The sequence below is a fragment of the Malaya genurostris genome, chromosome 2 (genome assembly GCF_030247185.1).
Source record: "Malaya genurostris strain Urasoe2022 chromosome 2, Malgen_1.1, whole genome shotgun sequence".
Taxonomy (NCBI): Eukaryota; Metazoa; Arthropoda; class Insecta; order Diptera; family Culicidae; genus Malaya; species Malaya genurostris.
In genome coordinates, this window is record NC_080571.1 from 200,501,783 (window position 1) to 200,524,054 (window position 22,272).

At 38.1% G+C, this 22,272-nt stretch overlaps 2 protein-coding genes across 9 annotated transcripts in view; one reads left to right on the forward strand and one right to left on the reverse strand.

Annotated features, from left to right (window-relative positions):
* Positions 1–14,117, forward strand: part of LOC131427014 (protein split ends) — a 271,135-nt gene extending 257,018 nt beyond the window's left edge. For 3 of the 8 annotated variants that reach the window (XM_058589878.1, XM_058589885.1, XM_058589879.1), the window contains 6 exons: positions 5,043–5,129; positions 5,247–5,326; positions 5,392–5,561; positions 5,631–5,972; positions 6,033–6,412; positions 11,086–14,117. In XM_058589878.1, coding sequence (XP_058445861.1) covers positions 5,043–5,129; positions 5,247–5,326; positions 5,392–5,561; positions 5,631–5,972; positions 6,033–6,412; positions 11,086–11,373 — 1,347 coding nt within the window. In that variant the 3' untranslated portion in view covers positions 11,374–14,117. The remainder of the gene's footprint in view (positions 1–5,042; positions 5,130–5,246; positions 5,327–5,391; positions 5,562–5,630; positions 5,973–6,032; positions 6,413–11,085) is intronic. The other 5 variants (XM_058589880.1, XM_058589881.1, XM_058589882.1 and 2 more) reach the window with 5 other exon arrangements.
* Positions 14,118–14,268: 151 nt separating this feature from the next.
* Positions 14,269–22,134, reverse strand: LOC131427015 (peptidyl-prolyl cis-trans isomerase, rhodopsin-specific isozyme). Its single transcript, XM_058589886.1, has 4 exons — positions 21,966–22,134; positions 21,695–21,905; positions 14,502–14,847; positions 14,269–14,430 (listed from the first exon to the last, which is right to left on the reverse strand). Exons 1-4 carry the CDS (start codon positions 22,008–22,010, stop codon positions 14,328–14,330), a joined length of 705 nt encoding a protein of 234 aa, XP_058445869.1. The 5' UTR covers positions 22,011–22,134; the 3' UTR covers positions 14,269–14,327.
* Positions 22,135–22,272: the final 138 nt, after the last annotated feature.

Consider the following 22,272-nt stretch of genomic DNA (forward strand, 5'->3'; position numbering starts at 1 on the left):
AGTCGAAAAATAACAAATTCTACGAATAGAAAATGTACTCGTGTTTTCCGTTCAATTTTCGAATAACAATGTTAAAAAAACTCCTAATTGTACCCTACACTGAAAAAAATCGATTAACAAAAACCATTTTTTATTTTGGTGAAATTTTTACCCAACATGGATTATCCCTACCTCGACAGTTTAGAGCTAAGGCAGTGTGCTTTATTGAATATATCGTTAAATAAAAAAAAAAAACGGCCATACATGGCAACATATGCGCTTTTAAGGAAAAAACAGTTCTAATTCTCCTAGTAGTGCCTATCTCATGCTACTCATACTGTCATAAATATTTATTTATTTAACAAGTCAGCAGATGTGATACTAATTTCTAATTTTACCGCGATATTTTTCAAAATACTTTTTAATGAATCTGGAATGAAAAATAGAAAGTAACGAGTAACTAGTATAACCTATAAATTGAAACAGTTTTGGAATTTTAAACACACTTCTCCCTGGTTTTGCGCAGGCTATGAGACCATAAGTCTTTTTTTCTATTCAAAAACGGTTTAGTTTCATTCCACTAACCGCTCAAACCCCAAACATTGACTGAATTTGTGTTTGTGAAAATCGGTATTGCCATCTTTGAGAAAATGAAGCGAGTTTCGTTCAAGAGTTTTTGTTCACTGTTTTCAGTACTTCCTGAACCGAGAACCGCTTTTTACAGACCAGGACCTAGGTCAGTTAGTTCGGCATGCAACTATCAAAACCTACAAATTTGAACTGGTTTGAGCCAAATTTAGCAGGATTTTTCCCTATTTTGCTACGATACTCTGAATGATGGAGGTTTTCACCACTATTTCCGGTACTTATGGAATCAATTTTTTCCATCAACTAACAAGACATATTCAAAATAATAATTGAAAGACTAGTTCAAAGGATTTTATTAGATTCGACATCGCCATGTATAGAAACACGTATAATTTTTTCTACTTAATACCATGTAATTCCAGAACAGGAAGTCGTTTCATGCCTAAATTCAATAGCATTCTATGGGTACGTTAAGCCATTCAGCCAAGTTTTTTACACTAGGGTATTTCCGGATGTCGAATCGATTCAATAGCGTTCTTTATAAAAGTAGGATTTTCATTCAATTAAAAAATTGTGTTTTTTGTGTAAATCTATTAAATTTTTAAAATTGATTTTTCTCAGTGTAGGATTTGAACTATAGGGGAGACCGCGGCTAAACCGGACATTTTTTGGAAATTAAAAAAAATCTTCACAACTAGGTTTTAACCCAAGTTATGTATACCGTTGTGTAACCTTAACCTCTAGCACCAGAGTTGAAGTTTATTGAAGACTATTTGATTGTTTCGCTACTTACACTTAGGGTAACAGAGGTATTTTGGCCACTGCATTTTGGCCCACCTAACAAACTTTATCGGATTTAATTGATGTGAAGTAACTCATGTTACATAAATTTGAAGGTAAACACATTAAATCACCTATTGCGGAAGGGTTTTTCAAAGATATTACAACATTTGGTGGATATTTATTCAAAGTGGGCCAAAATAAAATCAATCCTAAAGTGGGCCAAAATACCTCTGTTACCCTACACTTTCTTTTTACGCGGAGATACGTACCGCGTAAAAAAACTGCGTAACTTCGGAAATCCGCGTAACTTCTGAAATCTGCGTAAAAAACGTGATTAATCCACCTAGCAGTGAGATGATACCGTTTTTTTAACAATACGCATGTGTTTTTGCATGGATATTCTTAGGTGTTTTAGTTCTCATGACATTATTTTAATTATCGTCGTTTTAAACGGCAAATGGAGATTTTAATCACTCATTACCCTGTAATGCCGAAACTGCAAAACATATCGAATTTCAATCTTAGCGTGCGACAATCGATTGAACATTCCATGAGATGTCGAAGTAAGTTCCACTTTAGAGTTTTTCGTCATTATTTATGGTACTTCCAGAGCCGGTATTCAGGAATTAGCATAGCCCAAAATGATTCGAATGGCCATAAATTATTACGCCAAACAATTTACATGAAATTTATAAACTCATCATCTGTAATTCCAGAATCGGATAAAATTCACCAATTTTGTATGGGACCTTAAGTCCTGTAATATTTGTTTTTGAAGTTCGATTTGGTCTTTTTTGAGAAAATGATTGAGCTTTGAGAATCGATTCGATACTGGAACCGGAATTCTAAAATCGGTGTAGCCGAAATCAGTTAAATTCACCTGAGCAGTGTGTAGACATTTGAGAAATTGTAGTGCGAATTAAAATTTTGGGGTACATTCCGAATCCAAAAACGAATACCGCTCAAACTGAAATAAATTTATTTGGTAATCGACTATCCAAATTTGCAAACCCGATAAACCTGATTAATTTACGTGAAATGGACATTTTTATACTAATCACCCTGCATTTTCTAAACCAGAAGTCGGATCTGACTAAAAAGTAAGAGGTTTTATAGGATTTTAAGACCTCTCATTTGAATCATAGATGATTCTTAGATTTCATTTGAATCTTCGGTTCAGCCATCTACGAGAAAAATTAATTGCATCATTTTAATTTCGTTTCACATATCATCCTGTGGTTCCGCAATCAGAAGTCGGATCCAAACGTAATTCAGGAACCTTGTTTGGGAGTATACGACTTTTCATATGAATCTGAGTTTGTAGAAAACGGTTTAACCATCTCCGAGAAAATTGAGTGAAATTATTTGTCACACACGCATTTGCTGATCTCGACGAACTGAGTCGTATGGTATATGGAAGTCATGTTCTTCCAGCATTTATTGCTGTAAATAGTTTAAATCAATATAATTATGGAATTACTTCCAACTCGATAATGCTGGTATCATCTGGTTTACATATGCCAGATTCGAAAGATTATGTTGCCAAAAATGAACCGTGCTAAAATTGGTCCGAGGCAAATTGGATGCTGTACACAGTCTTTTTGGTACTTAGAAATAATTATATGTAACAGTATGAAAAATCGTGTTTCATGTTGCTCCCAAGCATTGCTTTTTCATACAGCGCTCAAAATTCCTTCTACTGGAATAAGGCTTCCACAAAAATATCGATATCTCCGTTAAAAATGGACGGATTTTAACAATCTATGGCTTGTTGGATAGGTATTACCGAGCGAAAGTCTGGAAACATATTCTGTTTTCAAGGTCAAATGTGACAGATACTGTCAAAAAACTGAAAATTTTGACATAAAACTTCGTATAACTCAAAAAGTAAACATCCGATCTCAAAACCATTCAATAGCGTTCTGGGTGACGGGGAGACCTTTCATTTGCGACTAGTTTGATCAAAATCGGTCCAGCCATCTCTGAGATCTCGACCTCTTAGTTGACAACACACACACACACACACACACACACACACACACACACACACACACACACACACACACACACACACACACACACACACACACACACACACAGACATTTGCTCAGTTCGTCGAGCTGAATCGATTGGTATATGACATTCGGCCATCCGGGCCTCGGAAAATTTTTCGAAAGTTTGAGCGAATTCTATAACTATTTTTTATATATATAAAAAAAGGTAAAACGCGTAACTTTGGAAATCCGCGTAAAAAACTGCAAAACTTTTTCGATGACAAATATCTTAGAAATGCATGGAGCGTCCAAATCTGGTGCAATCTAAAAAATAGTTTTGTTGCAAAAAATCGACTTTGGAACTTAGAGAATTTGAGACCGCGTAGTTTCGGAAATCCGCGGAGAAAAAAAAACAGAAAAACCAGATCGAAGAACAATTTTTTTATGCTAAATGTTTTATAAATGCATGAAACCTCTAGATCTGGTGTAATATAAAAAAGTGTCAAGCAGTTGACTTGGGAGTTGGGACCAGATCTAGACGTTTCATGCATTTCTAAGATAAAACAAGAAAAGCGGATAAGTTTGAAAATTGGCGTAAAAAATCGCGTAGCTTCGGAGATTCGCGTGAAAAAAAAAACCGCGGAGCTTCAGAAATCCGCTTTAAAAAGCCGAGCAACTTCGGAAATACGCGTAAAACAAGTCCTCTGTGTATAATTAACGTTTTGCTTGAATTTATAGTAAATCTAGTTTTAATAAATGATAAGAAATATGACAGAAATACACTGCTGTTCTACACATAATTGTCCCATATGTATAGGAAATCCCAAAGAATATGGAAATATTTAGGTATGTTTCATGAATCCGTTCACAATGTCAAATCGGAAAATATGTGTCCGATTCAGCCCACTTTTTTGTCCGGCTTTGTCCCGCACAGACAATTCATTTTTTCCTGCGTTAACAAAAACACTCAATAATCACTGAATTCAGTACGATATGAATTTTTCAGAGCTCTAACCAGACCGTCGTTGCACCGAAATCAATATACCCAAAAATCGGTAATTTAAAAAAATGCAGTAGAATCGCAGTAAAGTGCTCTAATATGAATTGACTCAGCGTCATTCAGCTAATTGACGGTTGCTTGTAACATGAAAGTACTTTCACAAAAACCGTGGATCGAAATGATTGGTGGTTCACAACATACTTAAGCTGTTCGGTTTAACCTCGGTCTCCCCTTGTTTCTTCAACATTTTTACTCGATAAGTTGATAATTTTGTGACCATAACAAGTACTTTTTTTTTAGAATTTGTCATTTTTCGACTAAAGTGAATTGAAAAAAATTGTTAAAAAAAAGTTTTGCCCTTTCGAAAGAACAGTCTGGATCAATTTGGGAAAATCAAAGTATGCAAAGTGGCTATTTATGAAAAATTCTACATGTCCAGAAGGCTTCATTAAAATCTGAAAGGGTGCTGCCAACTCCGGATACGATTTGACGCCAGTTTGTCATTTAAAATATTAAAATGAACACTTACTTTTCGTTTGTATCATCAATATCTTGTGTTTCCCTTTATGTTCAAGAAAAAGATGCTGTCAATTATTACTAGTTGAATTGCCCATCTAACGTATTCGAATTCAATTTAATTTTCCTTCAAATGCCTACGATCGGATATTTTTGCATTTCATCGCTGCTTCACGCGCAGCATGGAGATTTGGCTGGATTCATCGCTCGCGGACAAAGTCCTCCGCCAGCACACCAGCAGCAAACGTCACCTATTACACCGGTACATGTACGCATCGAACACATAATACAAATTGTTACAAGTTTTTTGTTCATCCGATTCTGTTGTCTCTTAAGTTCATCAAGTTTGGTTTAGTATTTTAACGATGCGTTCCCCTTTTTACAGAACGATGCAACTTTCCGCGGAGGAATGCCTCGGGACTATGTCAAGTACATGTACAACAGAAGTAATATTCATATTCCAAGGTTTGTACACTCGTCACTATTCAATTGCGTGATCTTTATAAAACCGTTTTATTTATTACCATCAGCAGTAGATCACCGATGCTTCCTGGCTCAGTCGAGCAACGCGAGCTACCCGAAATGGAAGAATCTGCCGCGGCTAGTCCGCCATTGGAGCTGAGACGTCCTTCCAGTGGACCGCGGCCAATAACAACTGCTGTGCCGCACAGTTTGCAAAGTCCTGGAGATCGATCTACAGGTATTTTCTCAGTCATTTTTATTATCAAATTTGAAACCATTCATCAAATATTTGTCTTCGTGTCCAAAGATTCACCGCAAGTAGCACAAGTATACATCGGTAGTGCAAGAATTCCGCACACCTATTCGGACTCTTTGAATACTCGATTCTACGATCCGGCAGCAGTAGGAGGTCCAAATGCTCCACCTCGGGCATTGAGCGCGGAACCACCACCAGCGCACCGACCACACAATCTAACGACCGCTGGTGGAGGTTTTCCACCGGGATCCTATCCTGGAACTCCTAGTCAAACGCCACCTCCACCATCACCAGCCAACTTGTCACAAATCCAGCAACAGTCTCAACAACAACAACAACAACAGCTGCAACAGCGTGATTTGCAGCAACAGCGTGATCGTGTTACAGTGCAAGGTAAGAGTGTTATTTTTCCGTTGTCGACTACAGCTAGTATCTGCTATGTTCCTTTTTTAGGTCATACACAAACTACTCCCATTTCCGCCGGACCCCTGCCTGCACACGCTGGTGGCATACCGGCGGTACTGTCTCAGCAACCACAAGTCACCGGCAGGGGTAATCAAATTGCTACACCTCCTATTGGTGCTCAGAGTACAGCACCGACGCAGAGCGACTCGTTGGAGGCGCTTCTTCAACGCTATCCAGTTATGTGGCAAGGCTTGTTGGCTCTCAAGAACGACCAAGCTGCAGTTCAGATGCACTTCGTACATGGAAATCCGGGCGTTGCTGGCAGTTCTCTGCCGAGCAACAGTGACGGAACGACACCACCGTTGCGGATTGCTCAGAGGATGCGACTTGAACCGGCCCAGATCGATGGCGTTGCACGGAAGATGCAGGTAAGCTACATTTATATGTTCTAAACTAAATTACTAAATACTGAACTGTTTTATCACAGATTTGAGTTCACTGATGGGCTCAGTAATTGTGAAATTTTTATCCTCTGGCTTGAATATTTTCTTGATTTGGGCTCACGGTTACCGCATCGGCCTAGTGTTGATGTTTCATTGTAGCAGATCTCGCGCGTCAACTCTCTTTTTCTTCGCCCTCTATATCTTCATTTAACCAGTATCTTTCCCACTCTTCTTTCAAGAAATCCTTCCCGTTGTCTTGATACCGCTTTGGCACTCCTCCGCTCTACAGGTCCATAGTAAGCAATAATGTACACAATAATACGCTGTTTTAGGCATTGCTGCTTGTACATTCGATAATCCATATTCTTGTCTGTCACGAAAACCTGTTTTTTTAATCAAATAAAAAATTTTTTCGCCATTGAATTCTACTATAGGTATATAACGTCACTATACACATTCAGTATGTATCTTACAACACTTTTAAAACATGTATAATAAACGTCACATCACAGATACGTATTTCGAATACAACTTGTATTCATCATCAGTGTATCAGGTTTCTAAGTAAATTGAAAGAAATGCTGCAATGTTGTTCCTTTTGAAATATATAAAAAACCAACCAACACGGACCGTGTCATACAAACTTCCAATCACTCTCACCAACACAAAATGGCAGCATTCCATCATATGTTTCATAGAATGTTGACCTTGCTACTCAGAGAAAATGCGATAATAAAAGAGTAAAATTTTATTTTCGAAATTGGAAAGCTCAATGGATATCCGGAGCGCTCAATCCAAACAATCCTTGATAAAAAAAAGTGAGATCTTTGAAAAAACTATCACTCACAACTTTGACCCCCTCATCAGAAAATTTGAAAGGATATCGGTGGACTTCAACTCAACTGCAACTATTGATACCCCCAAAGTTTTGAAAGTTTTTTAACCAAAGTAAAAATCGCTGAGCATTGTGAATCTGAACGAAAACGAATTCTTCATAAGAAATTCGAAAATTTGCTTGCCCAAAACGGTACAGCCCAACCCCCAGAACTTTCGATACAGTTTTCAGAGAACTTCCTAGTCAATCGTTCAAAGTTCCAAAGTTAATCTCGAAGAAGTTATTATAGACGTTGAAGCTGGTCTAAATAACTTTTCTTTTTCAAAAATAAATGACGCCAGAACTATTATAGCTGAAGTCATAAAAAATACTCCATTAAGATATCAACAAACTAAAACTGAAAGAGAGCTAGTTAAACAATTGCAGGAAAAGCCAGTTTTTTTATGAAAAGGCTGACAAGGGAAACAAAGTCGTTATTATAGAAAAAGATGAGTATGACAATCTATTAACCCAAAAAATTAATGACGGGCCTTATAGGAAACAGCGATCCGACCCCCTTCCAGAAATTATTAAAAGAGTAGATAAAACTCTTCTTGAATGTAATCCTAACTTCGATATCAACCTCAGCCGCCTCGAAGTACCTAACCCTTCATTAACAAAAATCAAAGGATTACCTAAAGTCCATAAACCTGGGAATGAAATAAGGGAAATCATTTCTTCAGTTGGAGCCCCTACCCAAAAAATCTCCAAATGGCTAGTGGAAGAATTCAAAAATATGCCGACAAAGTTTTTAGTAGGTCTATTCCCAATACACAAGAGCTCGTTACTCAACTTCTGAACTCAGGTGAAATCGAAGATGACGAAATAATGGTATCTTTCGATGTAACCGCCATATTCCCAAGTGTCCCGGTGAAGTGACTCAATCAATCTGTTGGAAGATTGGTTAGTTAAACAAAAGAGTAGTAGTTTATGGAAATGCAAAGTAAGGTCTTATCTTAACCCAACTTGACTTTGCATGGATGTAAATTATTTCACATTTAGAGGTGAATTTTATAAACTATTACAAGGGACCCCGATGGGTAATCCGCTCTCCCAGTTTTCATGCGAATTATTTATGGCAAACCTTGAAGAACTTTTAAATAAACAGGGATTATTACCTAATCGCTGGTGGAGATACGTTGATGATATATTCTGCATCATCAAACGAAATGATTTATCAAATTTCTTAGAAATAATTAATAATTTACATAAAAATATTAAATTCACCCATGAGGAAGAAGAAGACAACAGCTTACCTTTCTCAGATATTCTCATTGTCAGGAAGGCAGAATCTTTAACTTTTGAAATATATAGGAAGCCAATCAACACGGACCGTGTCATACCAAACACTTCCAATCATTCTCACCAACACAAAACGGCAGCATTCCATCATATGTTTCATAGAATGTTGACCTTACTTCTTAGATAAGCGATAATAAAAGAGTAAAATTTTATTTTCGAAATTGGAAAGCTCAATGGATATGCGGAGCGCTCAATTCAAACAATCCTTGATAAAAAAGTGAGATCTTTGAAAAAACTATCACTCACAACTTTGACCCCCTCATCAGAAAATTTGAAAAGAATATCGGTGGACTTCAACTCAAACATGGCATATCCACTTAAATCAAAATTAAAACCCTTTTGGGTGAAAAGGGTGCTAATATCCTGGTATATCTCAAATTGTTGAACCAAATTTAAGTAACACTCGTTCTTTTAACGTGAAGTAGAAACTGTAGGTAAAATTTCTCCGCTCGAAATGGTTCTGGAGTTCGGTTGGTGTCTGGGAGTCGATAAAACTTTTCATTAAAACCCAATTCGTGTTCCTTTTTCAAACTGAATTCATACGAAAAACGATAAAAACTATTCACTCAAGATTCCTGTTTAGCAAACGCGTAATTCCTTTTGAGTTCTTTTATCAGTTTTGCACAACCTCCTGGATCTGTTCGCTCGCCGCAGAGTGCCAGTTTTTCTTTGCATTGCATCTCGCTGACGATTGTCTTTTGCGTCTTCTTGAGGTTTCGCTTCCACAGTATTTTTGAGTGAAATGGCATGATGCTAAATCCCACAAAAAAAAACAGAGCCACTGTGTTGTTTGGAGAAAGGCAACAGACGGTTTGGCAGATCGAGTTGAAGGTCCCAGTCCCACGTGATCGTCTTGTTTAAGCAGCAAATCTGGCGGGGCTGCTCCAAGTAGTTTTCTTCTTCCAAGTCTCCTTGTAAAAACGCCGGTCTATTTGAAGATTGTACTTGGCTGTAAGTGCAAACAGATACCGCAGTGAATTGTGACGAAAGGTTTCGTCGTAGTCGGGGATTTTTGATCGTAAAACCCTCTAACCTAGAGGGACGCAACACAGGTCAGTTAGGTGGATTTATGTCCTACAATATGCACCGTATTAACCTCATAGAATTCCAGCACGCTGTTTAAATAATGGCACAAAACTCGATCGACATAATGGGTTTTCGTTGTGCTGCACCAGAAACGACAGGACGTTTTTGGAGACACATTCCCCAATGATGGTGTGACGAAAATTCTTCCTCGCTTTCCACAGGTGCAAATAGCGTACCAAAGAAGGAATTTGATGCGAATTCGAACATTTCTTTCTGTTCTATCTTTTCTTTGTAAAACTCCTTTCTTGGTATTTGTTGGAGGTCAGCTTTGAGGTGTGTTTCGTCGTTTATAACACAGCAACTTTATCTGTTCAGAATCTTTGTGTACATCTTCCTACTATGAGTTTTTAACGGGCTTTTCATGATGGTTAAACAAGTTACATCTCGTGTATTAACCTAACTTTGCAAAACTTCAACCTATTTCGCAACATTACATGTCGTAGGATGGCATTTCGGGTTTCATCCTACATGCTGCTTCTGGTTTTTTTTTTTCGGCTCTGCACTAGTTATTCGAAATCGATCAGTCCTTGGACTTTGCAGTACACTTGGGACGGTTTAATAACAGATTTCCAGCATTTTTTGTCTAAACAACGGCGATAGTTTCGATGAGACTAATGTTTTATCGTTCTTAGTTTATCTCTCTCAGAAGTATTGGAGCTACTCGGGACCGGTGTAGAAAAAGTACCTTTACCCTTGGATGTAGATGTTTTGTTGTTAACTTTAACGCTGAATTACCGTAGTGAAGAGCGTTTTGACATTATTGACTTGCTGTCATCCGATTATCGTAGGTGACAAGCGATTTACACGCATCTTGTGTTCTGACCAAAAGCACATTAGAAGGTATAGCTTTTTTCTAAACGCATGCCTAACAAACGTATATCATTCAGAATATCGGCAAAAAAGGGCTTCCAAATTTGATTTTCGATAGGAAGGAAGCTCTTCCTATTGGGACATAGTTTTTTGAATAAATTGATCATTAGTTGCAGAAGGAATGCTCTGCTATAGCATTATTTTCCATAGAAACTGGTACTTGATATTTTCATCCTTCCAATAGTGCACATTGTTATTGTCTATAGCGAATGGAATCATTTTCAACTCTTTATAGAACTGAATGTATACGACATTATTTGTCTTGTTTAATTGGAACAAATGCACCAACAATTCTATTTTTTCGTGATGAATCCGGAAGCTTCTGTTCATTTGGTTTGCTCATTTCGAAGTCGTCCTATTGTCCCGAAGGAAACCGGTTTCGTTTTATCGATTGTCTCGGATGTGATGTGAAAGAAGAACTGATACCACCGCTTTTGAGTGCTCTTATTCTTGACGACTGGATTAATTATCTGCAAGCATGATGTGCTCAAACAAACCACTCACAATCATATGTTTTTTTTTACAGATGGACCAAGAACACTGTATGCTACTAGCACTGCCGTGCGGCCGTGACAGGATGGACGTGCTGCAGCAGCAGAACAACCTGCAGACCGGATTCATTACGTACCTGCAGCAGAAGCAAGCGGCCGGTATCGTAAACATTGCCGCACCGGGTAGCTCGCAGGCCGCGTACGTAGTGCACATCTTTCCGTCGTGCGAGTTCGCTAATGAGAATCTGGCTCGCATCGCACCGGATCTGATGCACCGGGTGGCGAACATTCAGTACCTGCTGATCGTCATCGCCACGGTGTAAGCGGAGTCCCTACAATCGTGAGTAGATTTAGCAACACCGGCCCGAACAACTACTACCGAAAACAACATATTTAAACAAAACTAGAACCTATTGCGACGCAAAAAGAAAATATATAAGAGTAACGTAAAGAGGAAAGATTGCAAATTGATCTCATTAAATTACTATTCTACTAGTACTACTAGCGAGCGGAAGATGTTAGTGAGAGAGAGAAAGAGAAAGAGAAGCAGAAGCAAAATAACTGAGGATGTTGTACCCTTAACCGTTCATACAAGCAGTGATAATTTAGGTTTTTTAATGACAGAAAGACAACGCGACATGATAGAGAAAGAGAGGGAGAGATAGATGAAGGAAAAGAGAGATGATAAGAAAGGACAGACGAAAGAAGCTAGTGTTGAAAATAAGTTGTTGAATAATATGATAAGTAAGAGAGACAGAAAAAGTAATAAAAGTGGTAATTAATAAGAAACTATAAATAAATGGTTAAATAATCTTTAAACAACGGAAATTAAAACACGCTTTTGGTAATGGAAGACGCAGATAGAGCCACCAAAATGCTGTTTCTACTAATATTTCACAATTTTTCAGTGGTTAGTTCTGTAACTGATTTTTCAATAACTGTCCACAGCAAGCAAAAAGTGGGAGGATATGAAAAAGTCTACATGAAAACTGTGATTTTGATCATAATTTTTAAGTATTATGAACTCTTTATATTGCAAGCATACAAAAAAAAAAAGAAAAAGTAGAAGAAGAAGAAGAAGTGAAAACGGAATGGAAGTGGAAACACGCTAAGCGACATGTTGAGTAATTGTAATTGCTTTCCGGCTGTTTTTTTTTGTGCTGTCAGCGAGTTCGTTCGTAGGGGAGTGAGTTACGACTTACTTTCGAACAGAGATTTAAAAGTGAACGCTGGCACTAGGGGAAAGCTCACACTTCTCCCACCATAAACACCTTTATCATTAATTTATTACTTTTGTTTTTTTGTTGACGGATGTGTAATATAGCTTTTGTAGGTTTTTCCCTCTTTTTCGAACAATACACGATAATTTATCGGAAAATGTAGATGTCATCTAATATTTATATTATTTGTATAAAGAACGAATGTAATTGTTGAAGTTAAGGAGCTAAATTTACAAACACAACCGCGATGATGATGATGATAAGAAGAAAGAAGAAGTAATGAGGAATATACTTGTATAAATTTAACGTTAAGGTATAAGTTATTGATAAAACTCAAGGTAGTGAACACAAACTATAGCTGTTTCTAAGTAAAAGTGAACGGTTCTGTCAGTTTAGAACCCTAAGCAAGTGGGAAGATTCATGCTAAACAGATAAGTTTCCTACGATTAAAATTGTTTTATTTTAAAGAAAGTGTAACGATAAGATTAGTAATACATTTATTTCACTCTCATGTACATATAATCTTAATAACGCTAGCATCGGAACACATTAAAGACCTAAGCTGTTTTAGAGAGCTACAGTGTAAGAGCATAAACTTAAATACACTTACGTACGCTAAAGTGAACCATAACATACAACTGTAAATATGCTATGACGAAAAACTGTTGAAAAATACTAAACACATAACAATCAAGAATGTTCGAAAGTGCAGTGCAGTAAACGGCAGTGATCGTGGGCAAATGTTTGTTATTTTTTCGTCGATGTTTTTGGGATAGGTATTCCTAACTTTTTGGACGATATTTTCTGGTCGACTGCTAATCGTTAACTGAATTGTGTTGACCAAAACTTTTTTTTCTGTTGTCAGAACCTATACAATCCATTTTTCGCATAAGCAGATACGAAAAATAATATAAATGGGACAGCGTAATTTCTATTTTTGGTTCATATTTGAAACTCTTTTTGGAAAACATTCTTTCTATCCGTGGGAAATTTTTTTAAGATGTAGTGTAGAAGAACTAATCAGAATACATTGCTCAGTAGATTTGGCATGGGAGAAAACTGAGTTTTTTCTTGAGAAATAAAGCAAAAAAAAAAATGATAGGAAATAGGAAAAAATGCACAGAAATAGAAAGAGTTGGGATTGAATTGAACAACTATTTAGATAGCAAAATTATACATGTATTGTATGTAAAACTCGATACAACAGTATAAATCATAGGAAAGGAGAAATCTAATCAATTCGAAAAACCACCCGGACACTTACTCACACACATCGAACCCAAGAGATGAAGACAGTTTTTTTCTGTGACCTCTCCTGGACAAGCTCTTTCACCCCCTGCAAACTGGAAAGTCTTTTACATTTACTAAAACAACCACATCTAGGTGGTGCTTTTACTATGGAAAACTGAAAACCGGATAGTGTGGCAAGCAACTCGTTTACCACACTTTGCTTATTCTAGTAACAGAACACTTGAATAGACACTTGAACAATAGACAAAATGACTATTCAGTATAACGGGCAAAATTTTTGCTTTGACAAAAACCATCGAGGCAGGCAAGAATAGTTGTAAAATATAGGACTCAACGGTTCGGATTCACGAAATTCACCGATCATACATAAATACATTGACTCACTGCGGGGAGTAGCATAACAGAAATTGTTGCAAACTTGGGGACAGACACAAATGGAAACATGTTTTTGGAACGAAACGCCGCTCCGGAGCAATGAATAATTAATAAAACGGAAGAAAAAAAAATTGCTGCAAAACAAAAAAATGAACATACACACAATACGATTATTTAAGAAGAAAAACAGAAAAACATGAAAAAGTTGAAACAGCGTAATATTATTAACTGATTGTGATCATCATGAATGAATATAATGTACCTTTTTCTGTATATTTTGTACATATTGATTATAATTAATGATTAAAATTGCAAGAAATAAAATATTTAAAAAATTAGTTCCGTGTTGTAGTACAGAAATAGACGAAAGAATACGTTTCATTTTTTATTTGTTTTGTATTTTGTTACAAATGCGTTCGAAGAAATGTGACCTAAGAATAGGCATCCAATTTCCGGATGATGTACTGGAAAAATGCCAGAATCGAAAAGCTCATTCCTAGGGGGAAATATCCTGCCTTGATCCATGCCCAAAGACTGTAACGAAACAAATATCAAATTGATGTTCAACATTTAATCAATTATCCTCTGTTTTGTTCAACACCTACTCGTAAGGATCGTCGGAAATGACGAACGGTTCCCCCATCGGTTCGTCGCCACAATCGTCGATGAGAATTGTCGGCACCGGGTAGTCATCGGTGTCCGTTTTCTGCTGTTCGACTTTGTGCACGATTCCCTGACCGTCCAGCACCTTACCGAAGATGGTGTGTTTCCCGTTCAGCCACGGTGCCGGGAGGGTTGTGATGTAGAATTGGCACCCGTTGGTGTTCGGACCCCGGTTTGCCATCGCCACGAATCCCGAAGTGGTATGGTTGATGTTGAGATTCTCGTCGTCGAAGTACTTGCCGTAGATGCTGATAGAACCGTGGCCGTCACCGGAGACGATGTCGCCACCTAGAAGTGGAATCAGATGAATTCAGTGCCATTGTCAGCATAAGAAAATCTGTTGAAATCCACCTAGTGGTATAATGATGCTTTTCTCACTACGGGTAATATGAGCAATTGATGCAAGTGTCATTTCAGAATTTTCGACTGTCATGCTGCCGTTTCTAGTCTAACTGTTCCATATACATGGAATATGGGACCATTATGGATGATGTGGTAAATCTTGATATCATCAGCAAACGATAAGCGACAAACTCACAGAGTAAAATTAACATAATTGTAGTACAGTAAAAATATTAACTTCTCTGTGGTATTCCGGATGATGCTAGGAACTCTTTGGAAGTGTGATCTCACGGAACAGATATCATACATTGAAGGATGATTTGCCAGTCCCAGGTTTAATCAAGTAACGGATGAGTAATGGAGTAGCAACCCAGACCCAGGGAAGATCGCTTAAGCTCAATGTCGCGAACAAGCCATAATTCATAAACAATCTCTTCCATCATGTACATGGAAATTTATCTTTTGTTTGCTTCATAGGGTGCTGGTCTTACAAGCCAGTTGACGTATGTTCGAGCCCCAACCTGGAAGGGTTCTTAGTGTCAGTAGGATCGTTGTACACTAAGAATCGACTGCAAAGTCTGTTGAAACAGAATGGTCTAATTCCACAAAAGGAATGTAGTGCTGGAGATGGCATTTTTATTCAAGTATAAATATCATAAACGAGTTTTATTATTTATCGCAAAACAACTTTTCAATTTGTAGCTAGATGTTGCCACTTTTAATAACTAAGGGATAGTGTTCGGTTACCGGCACCCTTTTCTTTTAAGCTTATAACTTCTGACTAAGTGCACATTATGCGGACATATATACAACAATGGAAAGCTAAAGTCCCTAGCTAACAAATGAATAAGTAACTATGTTGATTCAATTGATTGAATAAAATTTATTATGAATTAAGTAAAGTGATAAGTTTTGGCCATTTCAAAAAAGGTGCTCGGTTACCGGCACCCCAAGAAATTTCTCTAAAAATGGAAAAATATAAGTAAAGACTGCAATTATTCAAAGAAATAATGGAATTTATTCTTTTCGGAGGTGTTTTGGACCAAAGTCTTAATTGTCGGCTGATAACATCGCATTGGCTCTCTTGGCCAACCATTTGGATGGTAGCGCCTTTGTTGTTGATTAGGCCGGTCTTCCATCGGCTTCGCGTTGCTGCAGTCGAATTTATTGGCTTCTCATCCACTAAGCAACGTTTAATGGCATTAAACAGTGCATTAAAGTTAATTTTCCTTGACTTGTACGATTTGTTTGAAGTCGCCATGGCTAACAGAACCAGAGAAGCAAGTTTTTTTACTTATATGACGGATGTATTGAAGCCGTCAAGTTATCCACGTGTTGCATATCACCAGAGATGCCAGGTAATATAATAAGTTTAGCTAGCAAGAATAAAAGATCGCGCCAATCTTCAAAGGTCTTCAAATTCTGACGAATGTCTGCAAACAATCGAAGTTTCAAAAGTCTGTAAAAGTCTTTAGATGAAAAAAGTTTACTTGTTAACCAAGAAATTTGATAATTTACAGAAAAATTTGCAGACTTGGCATCTCTGCATATCACTGACAATTTTTCGCGATTTGTCGAAAAAATGGGGTGCCGGTAACCGAAATCGGTAGACATTTTGAAAATGACTAAAAAAAACTTTGGTTGCGAAAATTTTGATAGCATCTGGTATTAAATCACGAAATAGATCGATTTCTCCTCATAAATATTCAATCCACCCACCTTTTCGATTGATATTTTTCAATTTTTGGAACTATAAAAAAGTCATACAAAACTTGTGTTGATTTTCACGCAATTAAAATTTGGTTTGAGCGCAGCAAAAAAGGTTTTCGGAATTAAATAACGTGCTGTTATTACACACACATTACATTTGTCGGAATGACGCTATCTGCTTTCTGTCGAAAGTTACAGTGGGGTGCCGGCAACCGAACATCTTCCCCTAAAAATTAAGTTCTGATTCGGTCAATAGTTTGAAGAAATATCCATTTTTAATAAGGTGCCATATCTCACCCGGATTTACAATACAAACAGACACATTGCGTACTTGATGAAATGAGTCGAATGGTATGTAACCTCGAAATGAGTGGTTAAATAAACGTTATAAAAAGATAAAAGCAGCTAGTTGTTACAAGAAGAACCCGTCAGAGATGACGCAAGCAAGTTGGGAATGCCGTCTACAACCGTGCACGAGCCTGGGCTGACCCTACCTTACCTAACAGCTATTGGCCTGGGGTGTCCTTTGCTGTATCAAGTATACGTCTCCACATAACTCGGTCCATGGCTGCTCGTCGCCAGCCACTCAAGGCACGGATGCTTCTGAGATCACCCTCCACTTGATCGATCCACCTTGCTCGCTGCACTCCTCTTTTTCATGTACCAGTCGGATTAGATTCAAGAACTATTTTCACTGGGCTGTCGTCCGACATCCTTATGACATGCCCAGCCCATCGTAGACGTCCGATTGTAGCTGTCCGTTACGATAGATTCATACGCCTTCGCCACGTTCCGTCTTCCATCTGCACTCCGCCATAGATTGTCCTTAGTACCTTTCTTTCGAAAACACTGAGAGCGCGTTGGTCCTCTGCCAACATATAAGCGTTTTGTAGAGGGTCATTTTCGTGCGTTGGCGTACTTTTCTCGATCGAAGGGTTTTTCTGAGTCCAAAGTACGCACGATTCCCTGCCAAAATACGTCTCTGAATTTCTCTGCTGGTGTCATTATCGGCGGTCACCAGTGAGCCCAAATACACGAACTCGTCAACCACCTCGATATCGTCACCGTCTATCAATATTCGTGGTGGGAGGCGTAGTGTTTCTTCTCTAGAGCATCTTCCTCTCAGTTATTTTGTTTTTGTTACAACAAGATGATGAATTCAAATCTTAACGGTAAGCAAAACAAGTCGGCCAGGTTGCGATTGCGAAAGCAACACATGAAGAAGCTGGGTAAGCTTGGTTCCGTTGATCATTACGGCAACTGGAAGCGACAACGGGAAAGGTAACAGAGATATTCAAACTCATCAAGCTGTCGAAGTTCGCCAAGCAAATAGCTCGTGTGGCAGGCCATCTGTTTCTGTGGCGTGAATAGCCTAATTTACATCGTGATCAGATCATCAACCAGGAATAACTGGAAACCCCGTTTGTTGCTTTTTTTCAAGTAACATAGTGATTCCGTTTTGTTTTGGTCGGATTCGGCATTATGCCATCACTAGAAAAAGGCCTCTGAGTAGTATGCCGCCAGTCCTCTAAATTCATCAGAGCTTCGTTCAATAGTAGAATACTCGGTAATTGTCAAATGGGTACCTCAAGAAGACGCGGAACACAATTGTCGGCGGGCAAGGTGAACTGGCGTTCTACGGCGAAAAAAGAGAAAAGAAAGGCTCGGCAATTCGCATTCGCTAAGAAGGAAGCTCGAGTGAATATTTTGACTAATTTCCACACATTCCTGTTTGACCAATTTGTGATCGTACACGTTTAAAGAAACCCTTCAGGAATTAAACTAACAATTGGGCTATCGTAAAATGAAGAAAATGATAGTCAGCAATCGCAAGGTGACTCTCCAAATATTGTTCATATTAGTAAAACATCGAAGCGCCTTATAAAAAGCTAGTGGTGATGATGAATGCTACCTCCAACTTGTTTCTAACTATGTTGACTACACCTGTGAAAAAACGGATAACTAAGCGAAACTAAACCGATCGTGAGAGGCACAAGGTCAGAGGCGTCCTTTGAATTTGCACACAGAGGCCCGGTAAAAAATTGACAAGATTTGGTTAGTGCTACCTACTTCTAAAAAAAATATTTCAACTCACCTACATGTCATCAATTTCCAGAAATGTTAATCGGTAACCAACAATTACCGATAAATGGTGTACGGACACTAATCAACAAGAATTTTTGGCGAAACTTGTTCAATGTGTGATGTTTACATTGTAGTTTTGCAATCGTTGCAAAGGTGGAGTCGGAAGAAAGGAAGCGGCGTAAAAATAATTTTGCACACGCACCTTGAAGATTTAGTGAGAGAAAAAAGGCCCAAATCCATCTCTGGAGGGATCGATTTGCCGAACAAAAAAAAGTTCCAAGGATTTGTTTGTCGCCCTCAAAAACCATTGCGCCCGGGGCGGCTGCCCTCTGCCCTAGATACGCTAATGATGTACTAACTTAGTAATGGCTTCACAGGTGTTATTCGGATGCTCTTTCGAATAGAACCATTTGTTATTGATTTGCTGGATTTGAACGTTATCATACAGACACCGATGATGGTGAACGTGACAACTAGAGATGGTCGGGTATAGAAATTCTTATACCCGAACCCGACCCGTACCCGAGTGATCAGCAAAAAAATTTACCCGTACCCGACCCGTACGCGATTAAAAATTTAAAAAATTACCCGTACCCGATCAATAATAAAAAAAATTACCCGTACCCGATAAAAAATAAAAAATTTTGCCCGTACCCGACCCGTACCCGATTAAAAATTACCTGTACCCGTACCCGACCCGAATGAGTAGTAAAAATTTTACCAAAATTCAGGATGGAAAACATAAAGTGTTTTAGATAGCGAGCCGTATCAGGCTCTAGTTGGTAAGTAAAATACATTAAAATGCTTGTTTACATTTAAACATATAAATACACTGTGAACCAGGAATAGATTTCCAATGTCTTTTGTACTTTATACTCATTTACAAATGTCAACAAAAGGGAGTAATATTTATTCAAATTTATCGCGAAGCATATTTACCCAAAATGTCATAATACCCGTTGTATTCAATTTTGGGTAGGTATGGTTTTACGATACTTTTGATTCTATTCTTTAGAACCACAAGTAGGCGTGCTCATTATCTTGACACACAAATAAAAATTCACATTCGAATCACTTGAAAAATCCCGTAAAATGGTTCCAAATGTCAAATTTAATATTATACGTGACGAAAATGAATGTTATTCGAACATCCCTTGAAATTAATAGAGTATCATCAGTTCGTTTACGTGAATTGACCAACAGCAAATAATGTACGTGTATTTCCGGTGTGAAAAATTCAATTTTGAAAATGGTGAACAGTGAGTCCTTCAAATGTAAGTAGTTTGAACATTCGTGAGAATTTTTTTTTGGTTACAATTTTTTACTACAAAGCAAAATAAATTATGATTTTGATTTAAATTGATCTGTCAAATATGCTCGTTTTGTAAGCCTCACAAACCCACATCCACGATGTTAACGGTAGCTGGTGGTTTTTACAGCCATTGAACTTCTGTGCCACCTCCGGTGGAACCCCCAACGAGTGACCACGGTGAAATCTTCAGTATTTCACGAGAAAAGATTTTCACCCGTACTTTTGCGACTCCACGTTGTCACGCATCGAGATTTTCACTTGTAGTCCAGTGAAAAGAAAGGAAAATTAACTGGCAATATAGCCCAACTTGCTGTGCCATCAATCGGTGTCATTTCAAGTGACGTAGGACCTGAAAAGTAGGGTTTGACCAAAACATCTTAGAGCTAATGCAGTGTGTCTTATTAAAAATGTTATAAAATAGTAGGGTGGAAAATATTCACATAACTTTTCACGTAACTATGATTGATCGGTTTTTCTGGAAAAAGATGCCAGTTGTCAGGTCTGGTCCTAGGCGCAAATGTCAAAACCCCTTGAATCAAATTGTTTATTTTTCGGAAGAACTGTTTTGCAATAAAAAATTCTCGTCAACGTGTAAACATATTTATGTGAAGAACAAATGGTCGGGTAATCGATCAGAAAAAAATTTATCCGTACCCGACCCTTACCCGAGTGAGCAGTAAATTTTTTTACCCGTACCCGACCCGTTCCCGATCGAAAATAAAAATTTTTACCCGTACCCGACCAAAAACCCGTCGGATACGGGTACGGGTCGGGTTTCGGGTAAAATACCCGAGACCCGACCATCTCTAGTGACAACGACTAAAGCATGACGAACAGACTGTCCAAAGAGGTACTCGAAAGAAAGTTTATTGAATCGAAACCGGAATAAAACTGTTAATATATTTAATATTTATTTTGCCTCTCCGAATATTTTTTTTACGTAAAACTAATGCCTAGACAGAATATATTCCTTACAATCAAAGCATAGCCTTCGTATTACAATCCTTTTGTGGAACTTGACCTTCTGTTTCAACAGACTTCACAGCCGATTCAGAGCGTACAGAATCATTGCATGGCTGGTGCGGACAGGAATCCTTCCCGGGTTTCTTACAACCAGATATGAAATAAATTGAGTTTTATGCTATTGATAAACATAGAAACACGAGAAAGTTGTTGAGATTAGATTAGCTAGAATGGATAATAGTAGGTGGATTGATCTACTCATTCCAACTGTGCCATTGGCGAGCGAAAAGCACTAGACTACAGTAGACTATACTAGATTAGAACTACCGGTCATTGCGAAGGGGAAGGCGAAATCATGGCCGAACAACTTTCATAGCCGAAGAACTCTCTGCGTCAGTGTAGAGGCTGGGTCAAGTGTTGACTAATTAATTGTTAACATGGCAAGTAACGGAACAACGGGCAAAGGTCATTAGGATGCCAGCATTAGCATTCGACTGGTTCCATACGTGCAACATAATTAGTTTCCACGTTGAAGATGTACTCGAATTTTGAACCCATTTCTGTAATTACTCATTCTGGTGAATTATGTTCGTTGTACTTTCAACGAAAACTTGAATTCACCGGTATATGATAATGGGCTGCAAAAACATGGAGATGCGGAGATTGAAGCGTTTCCTATAGTGTAACTAAACATTAAACAACTTCACGATATAGACACCTTACCTTGAACTATGAATTTTGGAATAACTCGATGAATTCGGCTTCCTTTATACGAGATTCCATCGATACCGTTGATGCAAATTTGTCTGAAATTCTCCACCGTTTTGGGAGCTTCTTCACCGAACAATCCAATGGTCATGCGGCTACGTTCCTTTCCGTCGATTGAAATTTCCATGTATACCTGCGAGGTTACTTTAAACAATGCTGCGTGGGCCTGTCAATCACAAAAAAAACTTTAAAACTGTTTTAAGTAAACTGCGATCTTTCTACTTACGTTTGTGATGAGCATTAGCACCATACAATACCAAGATAAAAACATGTTTGCCTAATTAATAAATCGTCAAAATTCGGTTAAAACTTTCAACTATTGGTTGAATTGGGATTGCTCAGAAGAGAATCGCTCATCGAGCATTGGTCGTCTGAAATGGACTAACTGGGTTTTCGTCATACACACATGCTTTACCTGATGGAGGAAACCTTAGAACTTCGGGATAGAATATTGATTTTCTACAGAACGCACGCCTCTACACCAACTGTTTTAGTTGCACATGTGCTTCGTCGCTTTCTTTCATCTACGCAGT

Coding starts and splice junctions, on each gene's coding strand:
- LOC131427015 (XM_058589886.1), bottom strand. CDS start 22,010: ATGTTTTTATCTTGGTATTGTATGGTGCTAATGCTCATCACAAAC. Junction 14,848..21,694: donor TCCAAAATTCATAGTTCAAG/GTAAGGTGTCTA, acceptor TTCCACTTCTAG/GTGGCGACATCGTCTCCGGT. Junction 14,431..14,501: donor ATTTCCGACGATCCTTACGA/GTAGGTGTTGAA, acceptor GTTTCGTTACAG/TCTTTGGGCATGGATCAAGG.